The following is a 22,002-nucleotide window of genomic DNA, read 5'->3' on the forward strand; positions in this document are numbered from 1 at the left end:
AGGGGTGCTCACAGAGAAATGAGATGATGAATGGAAAGGAGAAGATGTTTGAACTTAAGAGCAGAGCTTGTATCGTAAATTTGTACCATAATTGTGGCATAACTATGTTTAACCTGTAACCCGTTCTGAGTTCTTTGAGGAATACGGGTTAGAAAACAAATGAAATAAAGATAATAGGATGGCTGTTGTGGTGATAGGGAAGAGAGAATGATATTGTGGACTTGTGGGGTGGAATGGAAGGAGATAGGGAGTAAGACTGGGGAGAGTGAGTATGAGAAGCAGACAGTGAATTGGAGCAATAAGGAGAGGAATACAAGGGGGTACTGAAAAGTTCTCAGCCCAACCAAGAAGAGAATGATGTGCATATGGTTCAATCAATGATCTGAAACAATGTCAAAACATAGAGTTTTGTTTCTGCAAATTGGCACATTACAAAATAAGATAACACTCTTTTTAGCTATAGTGGCAAAATAATGTTCAGAATTTAGGAGCTTGATTGGTTGGGCTGAGAGCTTTTCCTCTTAGTGAAGGAAACAGAAATGTACAAAGTGTGATAGTAAGAGATGGCTGGCCTGTCGGATGGACGGGCTTAGCACCCGTTCATCCGACCAATAATTTTAAGGTACGGGGAGGGGGGTTGGGGGGGTCGGCGGGTCAGCAGGGGGGCGATTTGGGGTTCAGGGGGGCCGGTCATGGGGGGGTTGCGTCGAGGGCAAGAGGGCCTGGGATCCCTCCTGCCCTTATTTTAGAAGGGGGTGGGGGTTAGGGGGTGTCGCCGAGCCAGGAGGGCTTGGGCTCCTTCCTGGCCAGATCATGGGTGGGGGAGGGGGGTTGGAGATCGCAGGGCCAAGAGGGCTTGAGCTCCCTCCTGGCCCCATCGAACTCGGCAAGGGGTAGGGTGGGTTGGGGATTGCGGGGCAACAGGGCTTGGGCTCCCTCTTGCCCTGAATGTAATCGGGGAGTCGGGGTGCTGCCAGGCAAGAGGGCTTGGGCTCCCTCTTGCTCTGATCGTTGGGGGGGGGGAAGGGTGGATCGCAGCAGGGGAAATGAGCCATTGTTGTAGGGGGTATGCAGGTTGCTGGGGCCGCTGAGCTGATCGCAGCAGCCACGATCAGCTCAGCGGCCCCTTTTTGGCACTTATACCTGTTTTGACTTGGTCTAAGTCAAAACGTATAAGTGCCGACTAGGTAACCTGCCTAAAGTTTTGGTTATACCTGCTGCACGCCTAGGTCTAGGTCGGCCCACATCCCGCCCACCGCCCGCCTTTTCCCCTCCTCTAAAAACGTATCTTTTCTCTCTGTGCATTTAGAGGCAGGGGAAAGGCCTAAGCTTGTTTTAGATAAAACCAGCTTTGATTATGGGTACTTGGACGATCAGGGTTTTTGATCGTCCAAGTACTCATTTAGGCCACTTTTTAGACTTTTTTTTATTATTATGAGCCCCATAGTCTGTTTTTTTTAGACAGGCATGGGGGAAGCCAGAGCTTGCCCTGGATTGGTAGCATAGAATGCTGGTACTCTTTGGATTTTTAACCCAGTACCTATGACCTGGATTGGCCACCATGAGGATGAGCTACTGGGCTAGATGGACCTTTGGTCTGGCCCAGTAAGGCTATTCTTATGTTCTTATAAGTATGGAGCAGAGTTTCTTAGAATACCTGAGTGACTGATTGATTGACAGTGGAGCTACAGCCAGCTAGAAGGCACCATTCAGAGGCAGCATGGGACAGGGCTACAGGCAACAAGAGAGGGAGGGGCAGCAGAGGTTGACCTGAATGATTGAATGGTAGTGGGCAGAGCTACAGCCAGTCAGAAGGCACCATTCAGAGACAGCAGGGGACAGCGCTACAGGCAGCAAGAGAGGTGTGGCAGCAGAGGTTGATCAGAAGCCGAAGGAAAAAGGATGGTATTCAGTACAGACCTAGAAACTGGAAAAACAAACAAAAATATCCAAAAACTCAAATTTGTTTAATTCTTTATACCAGAGCATATTTGTTTCTCATATAAGAAATCTCTAAATGATCCAAAATACAACCATCAAACTACTTTTTGGAAAGAATAAATTTGATCATATACCTCTTCTCTTCAAGCTATGCATTGGCTTTCAGTAACACACCAGATTCCATTTAAGATACTCGTCTATACCCATCAGGTTTGTTATATCACTCTTCTGTGTTTCCCTCTGGTTTGCAGATAATATATTCATCCCATCATAGATTTATTTGTTCTTTTCAACTTAACCTCCTAACCATCCCTTCTTATCTTAAAGTTAAATTAGATTATACTAGAAATTAATGCTTTCGTATCTTGGCTCCAACTTTATAGAAAGGCTTACTTCATGTTATCTGACTCAAATCTTTCTTTAAGAACTTCAAATCCAACCACAAAGCCTACTGTTTTTCTCAGCAATTTTTCCAAGAATAATTAAGGGCTTATTTTATGAATCCAATTAGCTCAGGCCACTGCAGTAAATGCACCAAAGCCCATAGGGATTTAAAGGCCTTAAGGGCTTTTGCCGCACGGCACTCACTGGCACGGCTTCATAAAAGAGGCCCTAAGGTTATTTTATATTTGCCCTGCCTGTGGCCTGCATTTTTCATTTCCTATTCAATGTATCCTTTTGTTTTAGGTATCATGAAATAGATACCTAGATCTTTAGTTAATTTTCCCAATTGTTTATTACTGTATAACTAATAAAGCTGCTAATTTAAAAAAGAATAAAAAATTGCAGTATAACCAAATAAATATAAAATATAAAACATCTAGTGCATTTTTCCAGCAAAACAAGAAGCCAGTACTCAAATACCAGGCCATTCTTCAGGTGTGGAGTGATTATTGAGGGATCCACCACACAGTTGCCAGGCCCCCTGCAACCAGTCACAGAATCCATGAAAAAGCCATAGGTCATTTTTTTAATTCAACAGAAAAGGTGCTGGTACCCTGGAAACATCTGAAAAAAATTGGTGCAACTGTGAACACTTTTTTTTTCCTTTAAACATCACATCCAGAAGCACTCTATTACACATTTTTGCTTAAAGGGTGCACAAAAAAATGTATGAGAGTAATGAAGGAAAACGCCTCAGATATAAAAGCAAGCACTATTGATGAGCACTACTTACAAAAAGCATCACAGGCATAAAAAAATCCTTCAAAACTACCCATGACAGCATTTAGGACTCCTTTTACTAGCGATAGCGGTTTTAGCGCGCACTAAATTGCCGCGTGTGCTAGACGCTAATGCCAGCGTTGAGCTGGCGTTAGTTCTAGCCACTTAGCTTGGGTAGGCAATTCTACGCGTGCTAAAAACGCTATCGCAGCTTAGTAAAAAAAGCTCTAAATCTTAAATAGAAAAAGGTAAAGAGAAGGGGACTCTATATTACTTTTTCTATGTGGTTTACACAATCAAATTGGTTTACATATTTGTGACAAGTACTTATTTTGTACCTTGGGTAATGAAGTGTTAAGTGACTTGCTCAAAGTCACAGATTGCTATAGTGGGAATTGAACTCACAACCTCAGGGTGCTGAGGCAACTGCTTTAACCACTAGCCAATATTATTATCCTTTAGTAGTTATTTATTTATTTCATTTTCTATCTCATCCTCTCCAAAGAGCCTAGGTTGGGTTACAGGTAATAGGGATCTCAAATGTTGGTCATCATTAGGGCATAAAAAACCTTCAAAACTGCCTATGCCAGCACTAAATATTAAACAGATAAAGATCTTATGCTACTACTGAAGTAAAAAAATAATCTGAAAATCCCCCAGCGTTGGCCATTGTTTTGTGGCTAACAGCCACTTTTACAGGACAATGGGACCAATTCATCAGTAATAGCCTGTCTTCCATCACAGTTGGTTCCACCTTGCTTTCAGGATACCCTATCTTCTATATTTTGGTGATGACATTTTAATATGCCTTGTTCTGAACAATGCTCTTTTGATCGACTGTCAGCCTACCCCTAGTTTCTAGTTTAAATGCTGCTCTAGCTCTTTTTTAAATATTGAGGCCAGCAGCATGGTTTTGCCCCGATTAAAGTGGAGGCCATCTTTGCAGAATAGTCTCCTTCTTCCCCAGAATGTCACCCAGTTCCTAACAAATCTAAAACCCTCCTCCCTGCATCATTGCTTCATCCACGCATTGAGACTCTGCAGCTCTGCCTGTCTGTTGGATCCTGCAAATGGAACGGAGAACACTTCTGAAAATGCCATCCTAGAGGTTCTAGATTTTAGTTCCCTACCTAAGAGCCAAAATTTGGCTTCCAGAACCTCCCTACCACGTTTCCCTATGCCATTGGTACTTACATGTACCAAGACGGCAGACTTCTCCCTAGCACTGTTTAAATCTTACTTAGTTGAGACGTGAGGTCTGCTACCTTAGCACCTGGCAGATAAGTAACCTAGTGATCCTTAAGTCCACCAGCCACCGAGCTATCTACATGCCTGTCCTAACCTTACCCTTCTGGGCAGAAGCCCCTGGAGACACATCTTCGGTGCAAGAGGTTATTGCATCCCCTGGTAGGCAGGTACTGGCTATAGGATTACTTCCTATTTCACCAGGGTGATGCTCCCCTTTTTATTATTTTTCTGCTCTGTATATTCTTAAGATGTTGACAGTTATTTCTAATTACTGTAAAAAAAAAAAAAAAGAATCATATCAGTTTGGTTTTCTGGAGAACTTTAACTACCATAGCTAAAGTTTTAATTATGTTCCTCCGATGTATGCATTTAATTAACCAATGACATTTTCTCGGTTCAATTATTGCAGTTCAATACAACTGTCATAAACTTATAAATTTTAATTAAAGCTGCCCCAAACTCTAGTCACACTGCCTACACAGCAATTTGCTAGCAGGCTTAACAGTAAGTAAACTAACAGTGAATAAATCCAGCAATTGCAAGTGGGATTTGCTTAACATATTAACATTTGGGTGTAGATAATGAGGTTCACAGTTTATAATACCCAACAAAGGTTTAATGAAATCATTTTTAAAACTAGGATATTGCTTTGCAAATAATTTAATTGTTCATCCCATGTTTTTAATGATTAGATGATAATGGAAAGTACAATTTGCATGCATATGTATTCTGCAAGTCAGATTCATATGATATTTTTTGCTGAGTTATTTGTCTCAGCAAATCAAGATGGATGCTGGTAACTTACTGAGATGTATTTGCTTGCAGTACAGATTTTAAATATACAGTTATACTTTACCAAATAACTCTTGTTCCTTGAGATTTGCTAGATTAGTTTTGACTAGTGGGAATATAACTTCCCTCCAATAGGGGAAAATAGAGAAAATCTTTGCTGTATCTATAATATAGGCTGGCATATCGGTAAATTGTTAGCTTTCTCCTTTGAATATCTTATTGCCTATAATCCAAAGTTTTCAGTCATACATCCACACACTCCCATCTCTCTCTTTCTATCTCTCTTGGATTCCATGCACAGGTTCCTGGACTATTATAATAGGACTCAAGGAATGATAATTAACAAGTAAGGCATGTGCTAGACCAGCCCAAGCCAGTGGCTACAAAATCCTTTATTATCTGGGTCACGAGGAGTGAAGCTTTAAATGTTTGTTTGCTTTATGGGACCTGCATATAGTGCCTTAAGAAAAAATTTTAAAAAAGAGATGTTCATGTATTTGATTTACACATATTTTCTAGGGGAACCAATCTGTATTTCACCCAGGAAACTGCCTGCTCCTTGGTTAAGTGAGAGGCTCTGGGATAGAGAGTTGCGCGGGGACAGAAATCCCACCCGTCCCCACCCGTCCCCGCCAAAGTCCCACCCGTCCCCACCCGTCCCCGTGAGGATCCCACCCGTCCCCACCCGTCCCCGTGAGGAATCCCTCCGTCCCCACCCGTCCCCGCGAGGAATCCCCTCCGTCCCCACCTGTCCCCGCGAGGAATCCCCTCCGTCCCCGCCCGTCCATATAAACTTCAGAAATTGTTATTTCATTTAATTATGCTACTGAATTAAAGGCTCTGGTAGAAACCCATTTACAAATAAGCAAAAAGACTTTATTAATTTGAAAATATTAATTGGGAAGAATACATACTTTGCAAATGGGTTTCTACCAGAGCCTCTAATGTTTATAAATTTTTATCAACACAACTAATATACTACTTTATCCTGAAGCAAAATAAAAAAATAAAATATAATTATTTTCCTACCTTTGTTGCCTAGTTTCTGCTTTCCTCATGTTCTCATTCAATTCCTTCCATCCACTGTCTCTCTTCCTTCTGCATCTTCCATTTGCTCTGTTACTGTGCCTCTCCCTTTCTTCCCCCTTCCAAATTGGTCTGGCACCCATCTTCTTCTCTCCGCTCCCCCATAGTCTGGCATCTGTCTTCTTCCCTGCCAGTGTCTTCTCCCTACTCTCTCTTCCCCATTTCCTTTCAGCGTCCTTCTCCCCGCCATCTTCCCCATGTCCTGTCAGCGTCCTTCTCCCCCCTCTGTCTTCCACATGTGCTTTCAGTGTCCTTCTCCCCCCTCTGCTTCCCCATGTCCTTTCAGCGTCCTTCTCCCTCTCTGTCTTCCCCATGGCCTTTCAGCATCCTTCTCCACCCCACCCCCCGTCTTCCCCATGTCCTTTCAGCGTCCTTCTCCACCCCTTTTTGTCTTCCCCATGTGCTTTCAGCATCCTTCTCCACCCCTTTGTCTTCCCCATGTGCTTTCAGCATCCTTCTCCCCCCTCTGTCTTCCACAAGTGCTTTCAGAGTCCTTCCCCCCCCCGCCCTTCCCATGGCCTTTCAGCGTCCTTCTCCACCCCTTTGTCTTCCCCATGTCCTTTCAGCGTCCTTCTCCACCCCTTTGTCTTCCCCATGTGCTTTCAGCATCCTTCTCCCCCCTCTGTCTTCCACAAGTGCTTTCAGAGTCCTTCCCCCCCGTCCTTCCCATGGCCTTTCAGCGTCCTTCTCCACCCCTTTGTATTCCCCATGTGCTTTCAGCGTCCTTCTCCCTCCTCTGTCTTCAAGTGCTTTCAGAGTCCTTCCCCCCCTCCTCCCGTCTTCCCCATGGCCTTTCAGCGTCCTTCTCCCCACTCCTTCTCTACCGTCCCGGTTGCAGCACAGCCGGCCAGGTCCCCTTACTTTTGTGGCACTTCCCCGACCGACTGACAACAGCCCCGGTCCGACAAACCTCCCTGCCCTTAACTGCGAATCTAAATTACCTTATTACAGCTGCTGTAAGAAGATAATTTAGATTTGCGGCTACAGGGCAGGGAGGATTGTCGGACCGGGGCTGTTGTCGGTCGGTCGGGGAAGTGCCACAAAAGTAAGGGGACCTGGCCGGCTGTGCTGCAACCGGGGCGGGGCGGACCGCCCCCTCCCTTGGTAGCCACTCGAACCGCGAGGCTACTTTCCTCCTTACCTGCACTGCCTGCAGCACAGAGCCAAATGGAAGTCTTCCCGACGTCAGCGCTGACGTCGGAGGGAGGGAGGGCTTTGTTTAAGCCCTCCCTCCCCTCCGACGTCAGCGCTGACGTCGGGAAGACTTCCGTTCGGCTCTGTGCTGCAAGCAGAGAAGGTAGGGAGAAGAGCCGCGCGACTGAGTACATCCAGCTTTGTTTAAGCCCTCCCTCCCCTCCGACGTCAGCGCTGACGTCGGGAAGACTTCCGTTCGGCTCTGTGCTGCAAGCAGAGAAGGTAGGGAGAAGAGCCGCGCGACTGAGTACATCCAGCCCCGCAGGAACCCCGCGAACCTCGGAGGCATCCCCACGGGATCCCCGCGACCCTAGGGGGCGTCCCCACGGGATCCCCGCGACCCTAGGGGGCGTCCCCACGGGATCCCCGTGACCCAAAGGGGGAACCCGCGGGATGCCCGCGGGTCCCGCGGGATTCCCGTCGTCCCCATTCCCGTGCAGCTCTCTACTCTGGGATGAGCCCTCTCTCCTACCATGTCTTCCCCATAGTCTTTTTTTTATTATTTTTAGAGCAGAGAAGAAGCCCAGCTGTGCAAAGAGCTGAGATCTCGGGCAAAAGGGTTTGATTCTCACTGCAGCTCCTTGTGATCCTGGGCAGGTACTTAGCCCTCCACTGCCCCAGGTACAAAAACAAAGAAACAAACACCTTGAATTGTGAGCCCAATATGGATAGAGAAAGTACCTGCATACATTGTATACAGTAATGCATATGTCTAGTAGCACTATATAAATTATAAGTAGTAGTAATTATACTTTCAAGTCCTTCAGTGAGTCACATCCATGTAAGTCATATATCACCATAATGTCCTCTCTATATGGCCAAAGTGGCTTTCAGAGCCTCCTCATATCTTTAAGGACTACCGGAAAGGACAAATGTTATCTTAGTCTTCAGAAAATTCATTTATCTTCATTCATGCTCAAAGTGACCATCTAATGTCCAGGAGATCTACATCTTGCTCATGCTTCATGGCATTAAACAAGTTGAATGCCTAGTTGAGTGGAGTGAAATTATCTTCAGCAAAATGGATGGTACTTTACAAGAAGTAACCCTATCCTTAACCTTTATCAGTTATGGCTCTCTGCAAGTAAGGACCTGGAGCTCCAAGATTATCCTGACCAATATAATAAGCTAACAAATTCAAGTGAGAACTAGCAAACATAAACTTCTTAGCAATATGTTATATACATAAACTAATTTCCCACATAGGATCCAACTCTGTGGGTGCTATGGCTGCTTGAACATCCCCAATATTAAGCATAAGAACATGAGAATTGCCGCTGTTGGGTCAGACCAGTGGTCCATTGTGCCCAGCAGTCCACTCACGCGACAGCCCTTTGGTCAAAGACCAGTGCCCTAACTGAGACTAGCCTTACCTGTGTATGGTCTAGTTCAGCAGGAACTTGTCTAACTTTGTCTTGAATCCCTGGAGGGTGTTTTCCCCTATGACAGACTCCGGAAGAGCATTCCAGTTTTCTACCACTCTCTGAGTGAAAAAGAACTTCCTTACGTTCGTATGGAATCTATCCCCTTTCAATTTTAGAGAGTGCCCTCTCGTTCTCCCTACTTTGGAGAGGGTGAACAACCTGTCCTTATCTACTAAGTCTGATCCCTTCAGTACCTTGAATGTTTTGATCATGTCCCCTCTCAATCTCCTCTGTTCGAGGGAGATAAGGCCCAGTTTCTCTAATCTTTCATTGTACGGCAACTTCTCCAACCCCTTAACCATCTTAGTCGCTCTTCTCTGGACCCTTTTGAGTAGTACCGTGTCCTTCTTCATATATGGTAACCAGTGCTGAATGCAGTAGTCCAGGTGAGGGCGCACCATGGCCCAGTACAGCGACATGATAACCTTCTCCAATCTTCCCTTGACTGGGTCATGGGTTCGGGGTGGCCTGCAGACAGGAGGGAGTGGGTATTCCTTCTACCTATCATGGTTGGGGGAGTGCTTTAGGGGTTCCCGTAGGAGGGAGTGGGCATTCCTACTGCTGCAGCACGCGGAAGGGGGATTTTGGAGTTCTGACAGGCTTCGAGGAGCTCTTCTGGCTCAGCTGATTGGGGATAACTACCCCTGCCACAATCAGTTTATAGCTGCTGTAGCCTGACTTTACGATCCCACAGTGGTATAGATAGGCAGCTGAAATGTAGGCCAGGGCTTTCCTGGCCTACATTTCAGCCACCTATCTTAGCTGAATTTAGACGCAATTCTGTAACCAGTTCTGTCGTGTGATTGACACTTGTCTTATTAATCATCCAAGTAGCGATTTAGATGGGATTTTAGACATACAGTATTTCCGTTTCGATTATAAGCCCCCAAAAGTCCAAATAACTGTCTAAATCAGCACTTGGATAATTTTTCTAGGCAAAACATCCAAGTGCCAATTTTCGAAACAAATATTTTAGGATGTGTAGGTCGTTCTCCCTTGAGAATGTCTAAGTCATAAAGAGGCATGAAGAGGTGTGTTTTGAGTGGGATTTGGGCTGACTCAGACTTGGGCATCTTGTGACAATAATCAAACCTTTCACAAAAATGTTCTGGATGGAACTTAGACATTCTGACCTAGACCTGTTTTAGAAGTGTCTGAGTGCCAAAAAGGTACCCAAACTGACCAGATGACCACTGGATGCATTAAGGTATGACCCCTCCACATTCCCACAGTGGTCACTAACCCCCTCTCACCTCCCAAATATGTGAATGAACAGTACATACCTGTGTCTAGAACAACAGCATCTGGTATTTGAAAGCCTTTAGTTGGTTAGTGAACCATAGAGAGGAGGAGCTAGACCTTAAGCCACTCTAGCCACATTTATGGTAGAAAGTAGCCCACCAGAACCCACAAAAACCATACTATACTACCATTTAAGTGCCATCTGGGCTATTGGGGTGGTAAACAGGTAGGTATAGCAGGTTTGGGGGAAGTTTTGGAGGGCTCAGCATAAATTATAAGGGGCGTATAATGAGATGTATATGATTATGATTATTGAGAGCTTCTATACTGCTACTAATAACTGGGGAGTCTATTCAGAGCAGTCTACATGAGCCTCTGCAAAGGCTTGTAAAGGTTTTTTTGATATATTAGCTTCTGTAGAGATGTTACCATGAAGAGTTGTGAGGTGTTTCAATACATGGGCTCTATACTGAAATACACGGAACTCTGTGGTGGTGTTACAGAGTTATTAATACCGGTATGATTATGCCATAATCCATCATCCTACCAAATCAGTTGTCGTATGTATGTACACATGTAATACTAGGTTTACTATTGCAGCTAAATACACTATACACTTTTTTACATACCTCTTAAGAAGGTCTGGCACTCTTTATGTAAAGTTCTCAGCAGTGTTTATGTTTATTAAAATCCTTCTATCCCGCCTATAAAGCCAAAAAGGATCAAAGTGGTTTACATCACAACTCTGTGTTCTTTAAGGTGCCCCACTGCTCTTTTGGCATGATCTTTAGCTACAAGATATTATCAATTTCATATGAGATAGCGCCAATATTTTAAAAGCACTTATCTTAAAAGCATTTATCTTAGCACTTATCTTAGCACTGCAGTTAGTTGATATGGCACTTAAGTACCATGTACGCCTGTCTATTAATGGTACTTTTGATGCACATACCTCTAGAAGACAAAGAGTGGTAGAAAACTGGAACGCTCTTCCGGAATCTGTCATAGGGGAAAACACCCTCCAGGGATTCAAGACAAAGTTAGACAAGTTCCTGCTGAACAAGAACGTGCGCAGGTAGGGCTAGTCTCAGTTAGGGCGCTGGTCTTTGACCGGAGGGCTGCCGCATGAGCGGATTGCTGGGTATGATGGACCACTGGTCTGACCCAGCAGCAGCAATTCTTATGTTCTTATGTTTACAGAACTGTCCCATTTGTGTTCATTTTGGCAACTACGGAGTGTTAACGGCATGTCCTTACTACACTTTTCATAAGTAGGGGCCCATATTCCACAGAAGTGTACTCAACTGCTATCACTACGTAGAACTTTTATACAAATACCTTTCTCCCACAACTATTTGCACTTCTTATTTAATAGGGAGACCAACCTGCAGCTGCACATTGGGATTCACAGGATCCAACTGTGGTCAGAAAGTGTGTGATCATTTTTGTCAGAATGGAGGAACGTGCAGTGTTACTGCTGGAAACCAGCCTTACTGTCATTGTCTGCCTGAATACACTGGAGACCGGTGTCAATACTGTAAGTACGGTGGACAATAACAAATAAATTTTATGTTTTATGCTCATTGTTCATTGTTTCGTTGTCATTTCTTTCGAGGACAATATGGAATCGGCAAAGGAACAAACTATAAGCAAGACAAAGGGGCCAAAACACAAAGGGTCCTATTTATTAAAGTGTAGTAAGGTATTGCTAATTTCCACATATTAACTGCCAAAATTGACATGAGATAGCTGCAAAACCTCTGAGTAAAATGGTAGGTTGTCGTCAGCAGTTTCCCATCCTGTTAACACAGAGAATTTTAAAAATATGTGCAGACGGTGGCGTAGTGCGGGTGAGAGTAGCCTGGGGCAGTGGCACCTCTCCTCTACCCTCTTTTCTGCCCCCCACCACCTCCACATGTTCCTTTCCCGAGCCCTCCAGAACACCACCAAAAAGTTAATACATAGGTATTGACGTTACTATCAGAGCAATTCTATAAACTGACATCTCAATACATAAGAACATAAGAATTGCTATACTGGGACAGATCAGTTCTGTAATGACTTCTTGGCTCCAAGACCTTGTTATAGAATATTAGCATAAATTGGCACTGACACATGTTTGTGGTATGTGTAAGCTGGTATTCCTAGATATATACAGCATGAGTACTATAAGCTACGGTGTATCCCCAAAAATAAGACGCTGTCTTATATTAATTTCGGGGCCCAAAAAAGGCACTAGGTCTTATTTTCGGGTAGGTCTTAGTATTTTTCATGTACAATGATCATCTCTCCCTTCCTCTCCTCCACCCCAATTCTTCCTATTTCCTTTCTCTCCCCCCAATATGCAGGATCTTTCCTCCCCTTTTACCCATCCCCTTGTGCAGTATCTTTCTATCCCTCCCTCCCATCCCCCTGTGCAGCAGAACCCTTGCAGCTTCTATCCCTCCCATCCCTCCCTCCGATCCCTTGTGCAGCAGAACCCTTGAAGCTTCTATCCCTCCCTTCTATCGAGGCCGCTTCTCTTACCCTGTACCTCTGTAACGTTCCCAGCATGAGCAGCAACCCTCCCAACCTGCTGTCGCGCTATGGTCAGCTCTTCCTCTGACATCACTTCCTAAGGGGCGGGTCCAGGAAGTGACATCAGAGGAAGAACCGACGCTGCCGCAACAACAGGTTTGGGGGTTGCTGCTCATGCCGGGGACGTGACAAGTACGGGAGAAGGGAAGCGGCACCATGCATGGTAGTTGGGGGCCAGGGAAGGAGCTGGGGGGTGGCGGAGAAGACGGGTGCCTGTGCCCTCACCAAGATGGAGCCCGGGGCAGACCGCTCTCCAATATTACGCCACCGATTGCAGATAACATGATGCGTTGAGCTACTCCTTTTCAAGTGGCCTTAACTGTGCTGTGTTATCTGTCACCTTAAGAGTTCACATGTGGCAACGACTTCTGCAGTAACTATAAAGCACAGTCCTCACCATTTCTCTATCTGGTTCCACTGCGGTTAACACAAAAAATCATCACAATTGCGAAGATATCACTTTAAATGTCGACATGTGTGGGTTTAGGGCCAGACCAAAATGAAAGTTCTTCATTTTTCCTTTGGAACTTTTTATAAGGTATCTCTGTGAACACTTGGAGATTGGTCAGGAATGTATTATTTTGACTGCAAAAGCTATTTTCTTGCCAAGGGAGAAGAAGGTGACAGATGCTATATGGGTCTCTTTAACATCTAATGTTTCTGCAGACATTAACTCAAATAATGAAGTACACGAGGGAGGAAGAAGGTAATAGAGCAATGTTCCTAGTGTCTTTTTGTTCCTCTTTGTTAGCATATGTTGAAGCTTTATTTCCAAAGTATGCATCTTTTATTTCTTGTTCAGGTTTGTATATTTCTAGATATTAGCAAGAGTGGAAAGGGAAATTTTTGAGAATACACCAAGAGGCATTCACTCCTTTTTTTTATATATATATCTCTTAAAATTTTCGTGCAAATTTTTTTTAGTATTTTCTATATTGCCAAATCTGAAAAGACGGGCCACAAGTTTCCAAACAAAACAATAAAAGATAGTAAAGAACTCCAATAATGTAATAGAAAGTTGATAATTCAAGCATTCCAGACTTCATTCCTTTCATCTCGCTGCTTGGAACAAACTACCAGAGTCAATGCGTCGTACCCTTTCCCTTGTTCAAAAGTAGGTTGAAAACCTACCTTTTTGAGATACCCTACAACTCTTAACTTAACTCCCCTCTGCTCACCACCCTAACCAGTAGTTTATAGTTTATTATTTATATTCCACCTTTAAAGAAGGTGGATTGCAACCAAACACTCCCACTAACTTTATTCCCTAATAGTAGTAGTAGTAGTAATAACACAGTAGAATCCCAGTTAATTGGTACTCAACCAACAGGCACTCTCAACTAACCAGAAAAAAAAAAATCCTCCCCCAAGTCCACCTTCATTACTACCCTCCACTCTAATCCCCCCCACCCTCCACTGTCACTGCTACCCTCCACTCCAAACTACCCCCTCACCACCCCCCGAGGCCACTATCACTGCTAGCCTCCACTCCAAACGCCTTCCGAGACCATCAGCGCTGCTATCCTCCACTGCAAACCCATCCCGAGGCCACCGATACTGCTGTCCTCCCTTTGCGTTCAAGATGATCAGTGCTGCTGTCCACCTCTACCACCACCACTGACTAGCACTGTGCTTACCATACGCATGCTAGTGCTGACAGAGCCTGCCGCTGATGTTCTATGCTGGGGCACTGTAAAACTTAAGACATCCTTATTGAAAATGACCCTCTATGGTATGTTAATGCACTTTTCCACGTTTGTGGCAACCAGCCAGTTTACGCTTGTTTTATAACAGAAAAATGAATGCATTGTTTAAACTATTTAACAAAATAAAACAAAGGAATTCAGTTTTGATATTGAAGAACCAAGAAGGCCATATTAGCAGTGCATTATGGAAGTATGCAACCAGTTGCTGAATGGAGTAATCAGCACCTTAGATTTCTTTTAACCTACAAATTTTGAGAATAAATATTTTATGTATCAATTGATGTCAGAATTACTTATGAAAATACTAGTTTTACTTGCATATTATGTGCTTGTGGCTATTCTATTACTCTCCATTTCCCTTAGGATTCATGCAATAGGTATTTCACTTTATACATCATTTGCTTTCCATATTTTGACTCATTAAGCATTTAAAGGTCGTGTACACTTTCAAAGAGAAATTCCTTTTAGTTTACTTTCCTGAGCTGACTAAAGAACAATGTGTAATGGGCTAAAGCAAAACTTGTGACCCATGGATTGTGACAGTGAACTTATTTGTGAGCCATAATTCATCTTGTTTTCGCGATCCTACCCTGTGGTTTTTGATTCAGTTAATATTTTCAGGGTCATTTGGGGGCTATTAGGAAAGGATTGTATGCCAGAGTTTAGAATGTGTTTTTTTAAAGCAACAAATTGTAGATATAAAATGATAGATACAGTTACATGGCTGCAAGCTGGTTAGGTTAAGAAGAAACCGGGACCCTTGTACATCGGTTTCAACCTGATTCAAATTCTATTTTTTCATTTTGGTCCAGATGGAATGTAAAAGTTTCTGTGGTTCTATTAGCAACACTGATTACTGCATCTCACTTTCTGTGGGCTTCACAATCAAAGATCAAAGACATCTGCAATTTATACAAAATATTGCTATAAAACAAATTACTGGCCACCGTACGTTTGACAGTGTAATCCCACTCCTAAAATCAGCACACTGGCTTCCAATTCCATATTACATCACATTACATATAAGATTCTTCTTATGACTTTCAAGAACTCTCCGCTGAAACCCCATCTTACTTTCTCAGGCATCTAACACCTTATTGCCCCCTCTTCAGCAAACCAAAACCTCCTTGTTGTTCCAAGCTATCATGAAATCATTTCTGCTATTACCCGTCATGTCATCTTTTCAGTTCGGGGACCAGAATCGTAGAACCTTCTTCTATCCCACCTAAGATTAGAAACTTTCCTTGAAAAATTCAAAGCTGGCCTCAAACCTTTCTTTCCAACGACACAGACCAGTACATTTTTCTCCTGTCCCCCAGAAAATAAGAGGAGTCTAGATGATAGGCCTAAGACATGGACAACCCCCTCATATTTCTGACCTCCCTCTCTTTCTTATATTTTATTGGAGTTCTTCTCCCATTCCCTCACTATATTGTCTTTGTTAAGCACATTCCCCTTACTCCCTATCTATTTTTTAGAGATTATAAACCGCTTAGAAAGAACAAGCTCCGATCCCACCTAGGGAGGAGCGCGGCCAAATCGGCCGAAGCCGGAGCGATAGGATGGGAGGGGGGAGGGGGAAGGGGGGAGAAGGAAGAGCCAATCAACAAAGAAGTGGGGGGCGGGGGGGTTAGGGGACAAGGGTGAGCGGAAGGGAGGTCGCCCTTTCGACACGGCGATCCCGAGGGAGAGACGCGGCTTCCCTTCCTCCCACCCTCGACTGTCCTTTCACGCGGCACCCCTTCCTCTCCCCTCGACTGTTACTTCACCTTTGCGGCCCCCTCCGGCTCCCGCGGCGATCATCCTTCGCATCCCCACTCCAACGGCTGTACGCCGATATATCGGGGACCGCCGCCCGCGGGGTGCCTGCAGGAGGTGGGTGCGCTTAGAAGTATGTTTGATTTGCAGTATAACATCCCAATAAAAACCTGAAACCTGGCATGCAAATAATAGAGCTAGTACTTTTTTTTCTTAGCTGAAAAATATAAATCAGTATCCTCTTGGGGGTCAAACCTTTCTCCCATCTAGGAAAAAACAATACCAGGAATGTTTATTTATTTAAAAAAAAAAAAAAACATTGTTCTGATATTTAGGCCCTCTTTTACAAAGGCCTGCTAAGCGTTTTAGTGTGCATTTAGCGCGCGCTGAATCAATGTATGTGCTAACCGCTGTGTCCATAGGATAACATACATGCATTAGCATTTAGCATGTGTTTAGCGCGTGATAACATTTAGTGTGCGCTGAAAAACATAGCGCACCTTTGTAAAAGAGGGTGTCAGTGTCTCATTTTCAAATTGTTTAGCGCTCCTTTTAATAACCTGCAGTAGCTTTTTAGCACGCGCTGCAGATTGGCGCACGCTAAGGCCCGCGCTATGCGGAGAAACGAACACCAGCTCGATGGATGCATTAACGTCTAGCGCACGTGGCATTGTAGCACGCGCTGTGCGCGCTAAAACCGCTAGCTCTGCTTAGTAAAAGGAGCCCTTAGACACACAGGGTTATATTCTATAAACGGCATTCCACTGCTGCCTAACTTAATTGTTTTAATTGGCATGATAATTGATTGTGTCATTTAAAACAGATTAAAAACTCATTTTAAAAAAAGTAGGTGCTGTAGGATCACATCTACAGCACGTCGCCTAATGGCACCTTTTGCCTAACTGGGTGTAGTTGGGGGACAGAGCAGGACTTAGGCACGATTCACTAAAGAACTTTAGCGTCTAATCTAGGCCAGTAAAACCCTGGTCTATACTGCAGACGCTAAGGGCCAGATTCTCAACGCAGTGCTTTAAGTTAGGCAGTGGTAGCCGCCCTACCGCTGCCTAACTTAATTGGTTTAATTGGATTTAAGTGGTGCAATTAATTCCACCATTAAAACTCATTTTAGAAAAGTCCCGGCTACATAGCCTACCTGACTGGCACCTTGGACCGTGGTGCTTATCAGCGCCTAGCAATACCGAAGGCCAGCAGTGGGCATAGTTAGGGGTAGTGGCAGCCTTCGGCATCACTAGGCGACGCTGGCTGTGATTCATGAAGGACCTTAGGTGCTGCAATGTAGGCTTGTGAAACCCTGGCCTATATTTCCAGCACCTAGGGTCCTTGCTAAGCGCCTGTATGCCTGATTCTATACGCGGCGCTTGTCAGTGATTGACTTGTGGCAGGCGCCTATTTGCTGGGTGCCTGCCACGGCAGGCGCCATGTATAGAATCGGCCCTAGGTTTTCTGGTAGGTGCCGTTAGCCACAGTTCTTTAAAAGGCACCTAAGCATGACTGACCCGCGGTCAGCACCGTTTTTCTTGCCAGCTGTCGATTTAGGCACCATTTACAGAATCTAGCTCACAAAGTACCACATATCAGGGTTTAGGCTATGGTAATTGATTTAAGTGGCCAGGAGAGGCTCCTGCCTGCTTAAAAAATTTTGGATATTAGCCAAAAGTTTTAATTGTAGTCCACTTTGATGCATATTGAGAAAGCAGGATAATAAGACAATCAAAGGCTAGGAATTATTATGGTTATAAATGGAGAAGGTTTTCATCTGGGTTGAGGGAAGGACCCTGTATCATTTTTCGTGTTCCACAGAAAATCAGCTTAAATACCTTCAATATCCCTGTGTACAGGCTCAAACTTAACTCTGGGAGGGTTTAACCTCTTTTTATCTGGTTTGCTACATATTATAACTCCCCCCCACACACACACACACCTATTTTACAAAGGTGTGGTAGCAGCTGCTGTGCAGCAAACATTCCGATACCCATTTAATCCCTATGGGCATCGGAGCAATTAATGTGGCTCGCCGTAATAATTGCCTTCGTAAAAAGAGGCCTATATTATTTCCAGCTTTTTATATAAGCAAATAATGGGTTTTGACTATTTTGCCACATTTGGCGGGAGTGGTTTCTGCTAGTGGGCTGGCAGTTTGGATTTAAACTCTATTATGGTACTCTAAAATGTGTATTAATCCTATTTTATTGTTCTCTGCCTTGAAGCATTGTTGGACGAGTAAGTTAATCAAATTTGAGCAATAAATAAATAATGTTGCTTTGTTTACTGCAAATTATACTAACAGTTTGTATAACACAGATTAATCTGGTCATTACACGGAAGGCATTTCTGTACTTAAACACTTTTGAATTATTTATAAATGAACTGACAATGCAAAATTAGCACAGTGTTTTGAATAAAATCAATTTTATTTCAATTTGAAGTCTCAGTATAGTCATATATTTCCTGCAGATATATGCCACCACTATTGTGTAAACTCGGAGTCCTGCACCATTTCTGAAGATGGATCTGTAGAGTGCGTGTGTCCCGTGCGGTACGAAGGGCCAAAATGTGAAGTGGACAAATGTTTAAGATGCCATGGAGGGCAATGTATCATAAGCAAGGACAGCAGTGATATAAGTTGCAAGTAAGTTTGCACGTAGTTTTTATTAAAGAGGATGACCTAACGACTATTAAATTTTATTGTTTATGAACTAATCTACAGAGTTGGAAAATTTTGGTCAGTAGCAGTTAAAGATGAACTTGCTGTAAATAAGAGTCACAAGGTCATTTTAAGGTTTAAAATATTTTAAGAATTGCTCCGTTGTTTAGCTAATACCAGGATGTTCTCTCTCAATTATGTGGACTTGAGGAATTAGCGATATAATCCATGGAGTTTATAATTACTTTTTCTTTTCTTTTTCTGTAAATTTCCTCTCTTTATTATTATTTGTATAAATGATAATGTTAAAAATATGATAAATAAATAAAAAAAAGAATTGCTCCTACACTACTATTATTTCTATAGCGCTACCAGACTTACAAAGAAGGAAATCCCTACTCGAAGGAGCTTGCAATCTAAACAGACAAGAAAGACAAACAGGATGCCACAGTTAAGGAGAATGGTTAATGTGCTGGCTAGGTTGGTGGACAGTGGGGAGTAGGGTTATGGACTGAAGGCTATATCAAAAAGGTGGGATTTCAGTTTGCTTTTAAACAAGGGAAGGGAAGGGGCATGACAGATAAACTCAGGTAGTTTATTCCAAGCATACGAGGCAGCTAGATGAAAGGAACAAAGTTTGGACTGGACTAGGCTGGACTGGTTCATCTATTATCATTTTGTGTTGCATAGACCATCAAGAGAAACTAGAAACTTCTACTTATATGCTTAGCAAAAATTAATGGGTGTAGATAGAAGACCTTCTTAGATTTCAAGCTGGTAGACAACAATCTTGGTTATGTAAATGTATTCAGCAAGCTATGTTATCCTATTGCACTTTTTAGAAATTAATTAAGACCACTTTGTTTGATAAGTTTATTACTTAGTGAGTTTTATTATTGAAATTCTATTTTACAAATATTTTTATTTTTTTCTGTATTATTGTATTTCGCTGATTGTCCAGCTCTTTGTTGTGTAAACCGCCTAGAACTTTTGGTTATGGCGGTATAAAAGAATAAAGTTGGGTTTTTTTTTGTTACTTTATCTTTATTGAGTTTAAATTTTATGATAAGAACAATCATAATGAAATAAAAGTGTCCACCATACAGTAAATCACATAAAGCAATATAAGAAAAATTAAACATTCTTTCTACTGTTAATTAGTCCACAATCATTGAGGGAGGAGTATCACAAATCAGAGACTATTTAATTCAAGATTATTATAAGAAACATTTTAAGCAGGCTGAAGTGGACCCAATTTACTAACTAGGAACATTATCTTGGTTACAAATGGGGCTACTTGCAGTCGTCACCTCCTTATCCAATATGAACCTCGATAACTGTGCAGATTCAAAAAAAGTATATTTAGCTCCCCTATAATTAACTAAACATTTACACAATATAAATGTAGCTCCAATTTTTAACACCTGTTGCCTCAAGAGCAAAAACTGTTTCCTTTTTTTCTGAGTTATCCTAGAAACATCTGGATACATTCTTATTTTTTGATTCAGAAACAAAACATCTTTATATTTAAAAAACAACTTCAAAAGCCATTCTCTATTGGAATCTAATGCTAGTTGAACAAAAAGTATAGCAACCATTAATTCTTCTGATTCTGACTTCTCTAATAGATTTGTTAAGTCCAATATATCTATTACTGGTTCTTGATTGTCCTCCGGGGTCTTCTTCTTTCCCAAGGAAATAAAATAAATTTTTGAAATTGGTGGAAAGGAACAAGAATAAAATTATTATTATTATCAAAGGTAATTTTCAATGATTCTACTTCAGATATTTTTCATGGCTCAATCTTATCCCCTTTACTTTTTAATATTTTTCTGGCCCCTCTACTGACCCTAAGGCAATCTATATGATATGAATGTGATTTAAAATATATACAATAAATCCAAACGCCAGTAAATAATAAATAAACAGAGTAGGTTTAAATGGTCAATATTCTAAATGGAGAAAGGTAAATAGTGGGGTCCCCAGGGGTCTTTACTGGGACTGGAACAATAGGGTTTTGTGATATAAAATATGCATATGCGATCCTGACTTCGCTACTCTCAGGCCTTCCACTTTGCCATCTTGCTCCCCTCCAATCTGTGCAGACTTATATTCCGGGAGAACCGCTATACTCACATTACCCCTCTCCTAAAGCCACTTCATTGGCTTCCCATCCATTTCAGACTACAATTCAAACTCCTTTTACTGACCTACAAATGCACTCACCAAATCCTCACTGTCTCTCTTCACATATCTCCCCCTATGATTCCCCTGTGAGCTCCGCTCAGCTGGTAAGTCTCTCCTATCTGTGCCCTTCTCTTCAACTGCCAACTCCAGCCTCCATCCTGCCTTGCTGCGCCGTATGCTTGGAACAAGCTGCCCAAATCCCTACAGCAGGCTCCGTCTCTGGTACTGTTCAAGGCCCAGTGAAAATCCCACCTCTTTGTGAGTGCGTTCAACTCCTAACTCCTTTCACCTTGGGTTCTGCATCCCCAAACCATGTCTGTCCAAGTTAGATTGTAAGCTCTTCTGAGCAGGGACTATCTATAATTGTCAAAATGTAGAGCACTGCCTACGCCTTTCAGCGCTATATAAATGATTGATAGTAGTAGTGATCTGACTTTGCCATGTTCAGAAACCAAACAGAAGAGGGAATTGAAATACACACTACACAGCAAAGCATTAATAAAAAGCACCAAGGGCCTGACAGAATAGAAAAATGGAGTTTATAATTTATTTAAAAATTTATATACCGCATAAAACTATGCGGTTAACATATTGGTAACACACGTGTAATATGTACTAATCGCCCTTTAGTTGCATGGATATGAACAAACAATGTTAAAACCCAGATATTCATTGGCACTGTATCTTACAGGAAACATAGAAGTAGCAACATTTTCATAGGAAAGCATTAACAAAGAGCTGCGTTTTAAACATTTTCTTAAACTTGATCTTTCCAACACAAAATTGCAGTATGCCTGGCAGAGCATTCCAAAGTTTGACACCACCACTTTAGTTCATGACACAGACCGTGTTTCGGCAAATGTGCCTGCATCAGAGCTCCGTACTACAAAATAAATAAAAACTTTAAACAAATAAAACAAACAAACATTCACTATGCATAACTCGAGTCATAAGAAAAAGATAATTCCATTATCCTATTTTGTGAGGCCCTTCGTGCTTTTTTATTTTTATTTTTTTT

The 22,002-nt window shown here is 42.7% G+C and overlaps 1 protein-coding gene across 1 annotated transcript in view; it reads left to right on the forward strand.

Annotated features, from left to right (window-relative positions):
- LRP1B (LDL receptor related protein 1B) overlaps positions 1 to 22,002 on the forward strand; it is a 1,445,547-nt gene that overhangs the window by 1,359,188 nt on the left and 64,357 nt on the right. The window contains exons 83-84 of the mRNA XM_033944130.1: positions 11,467 to 11,628; positions 18,608 to 18,782. Coding sequence (XP_033800021.1) covers positions 11,467 to 11,628; positions 18,608 to 18,782 — 337 coding nt within the window. The remainder of the gene's footprint in view (positions 1 to 11,466; positions 11,629 to 18,607; positions 18,783 to 22,002) is intronic.

The sequence above is a fragment of the Geotrypetes seraphini genome, chromosome 5, assembly GCF_902459505.1.
Source record: "Geotrypetes seraphini chromosome 5, aGeoSer1.1, whole genome shotgun sequence".
Lineage (NCBI taxonomy): Eukaryota > Metazoa > Chordata > Amphibia > Gymnophiona > Dermophiidae > Geotrypetes > Geotrypetes seraphini.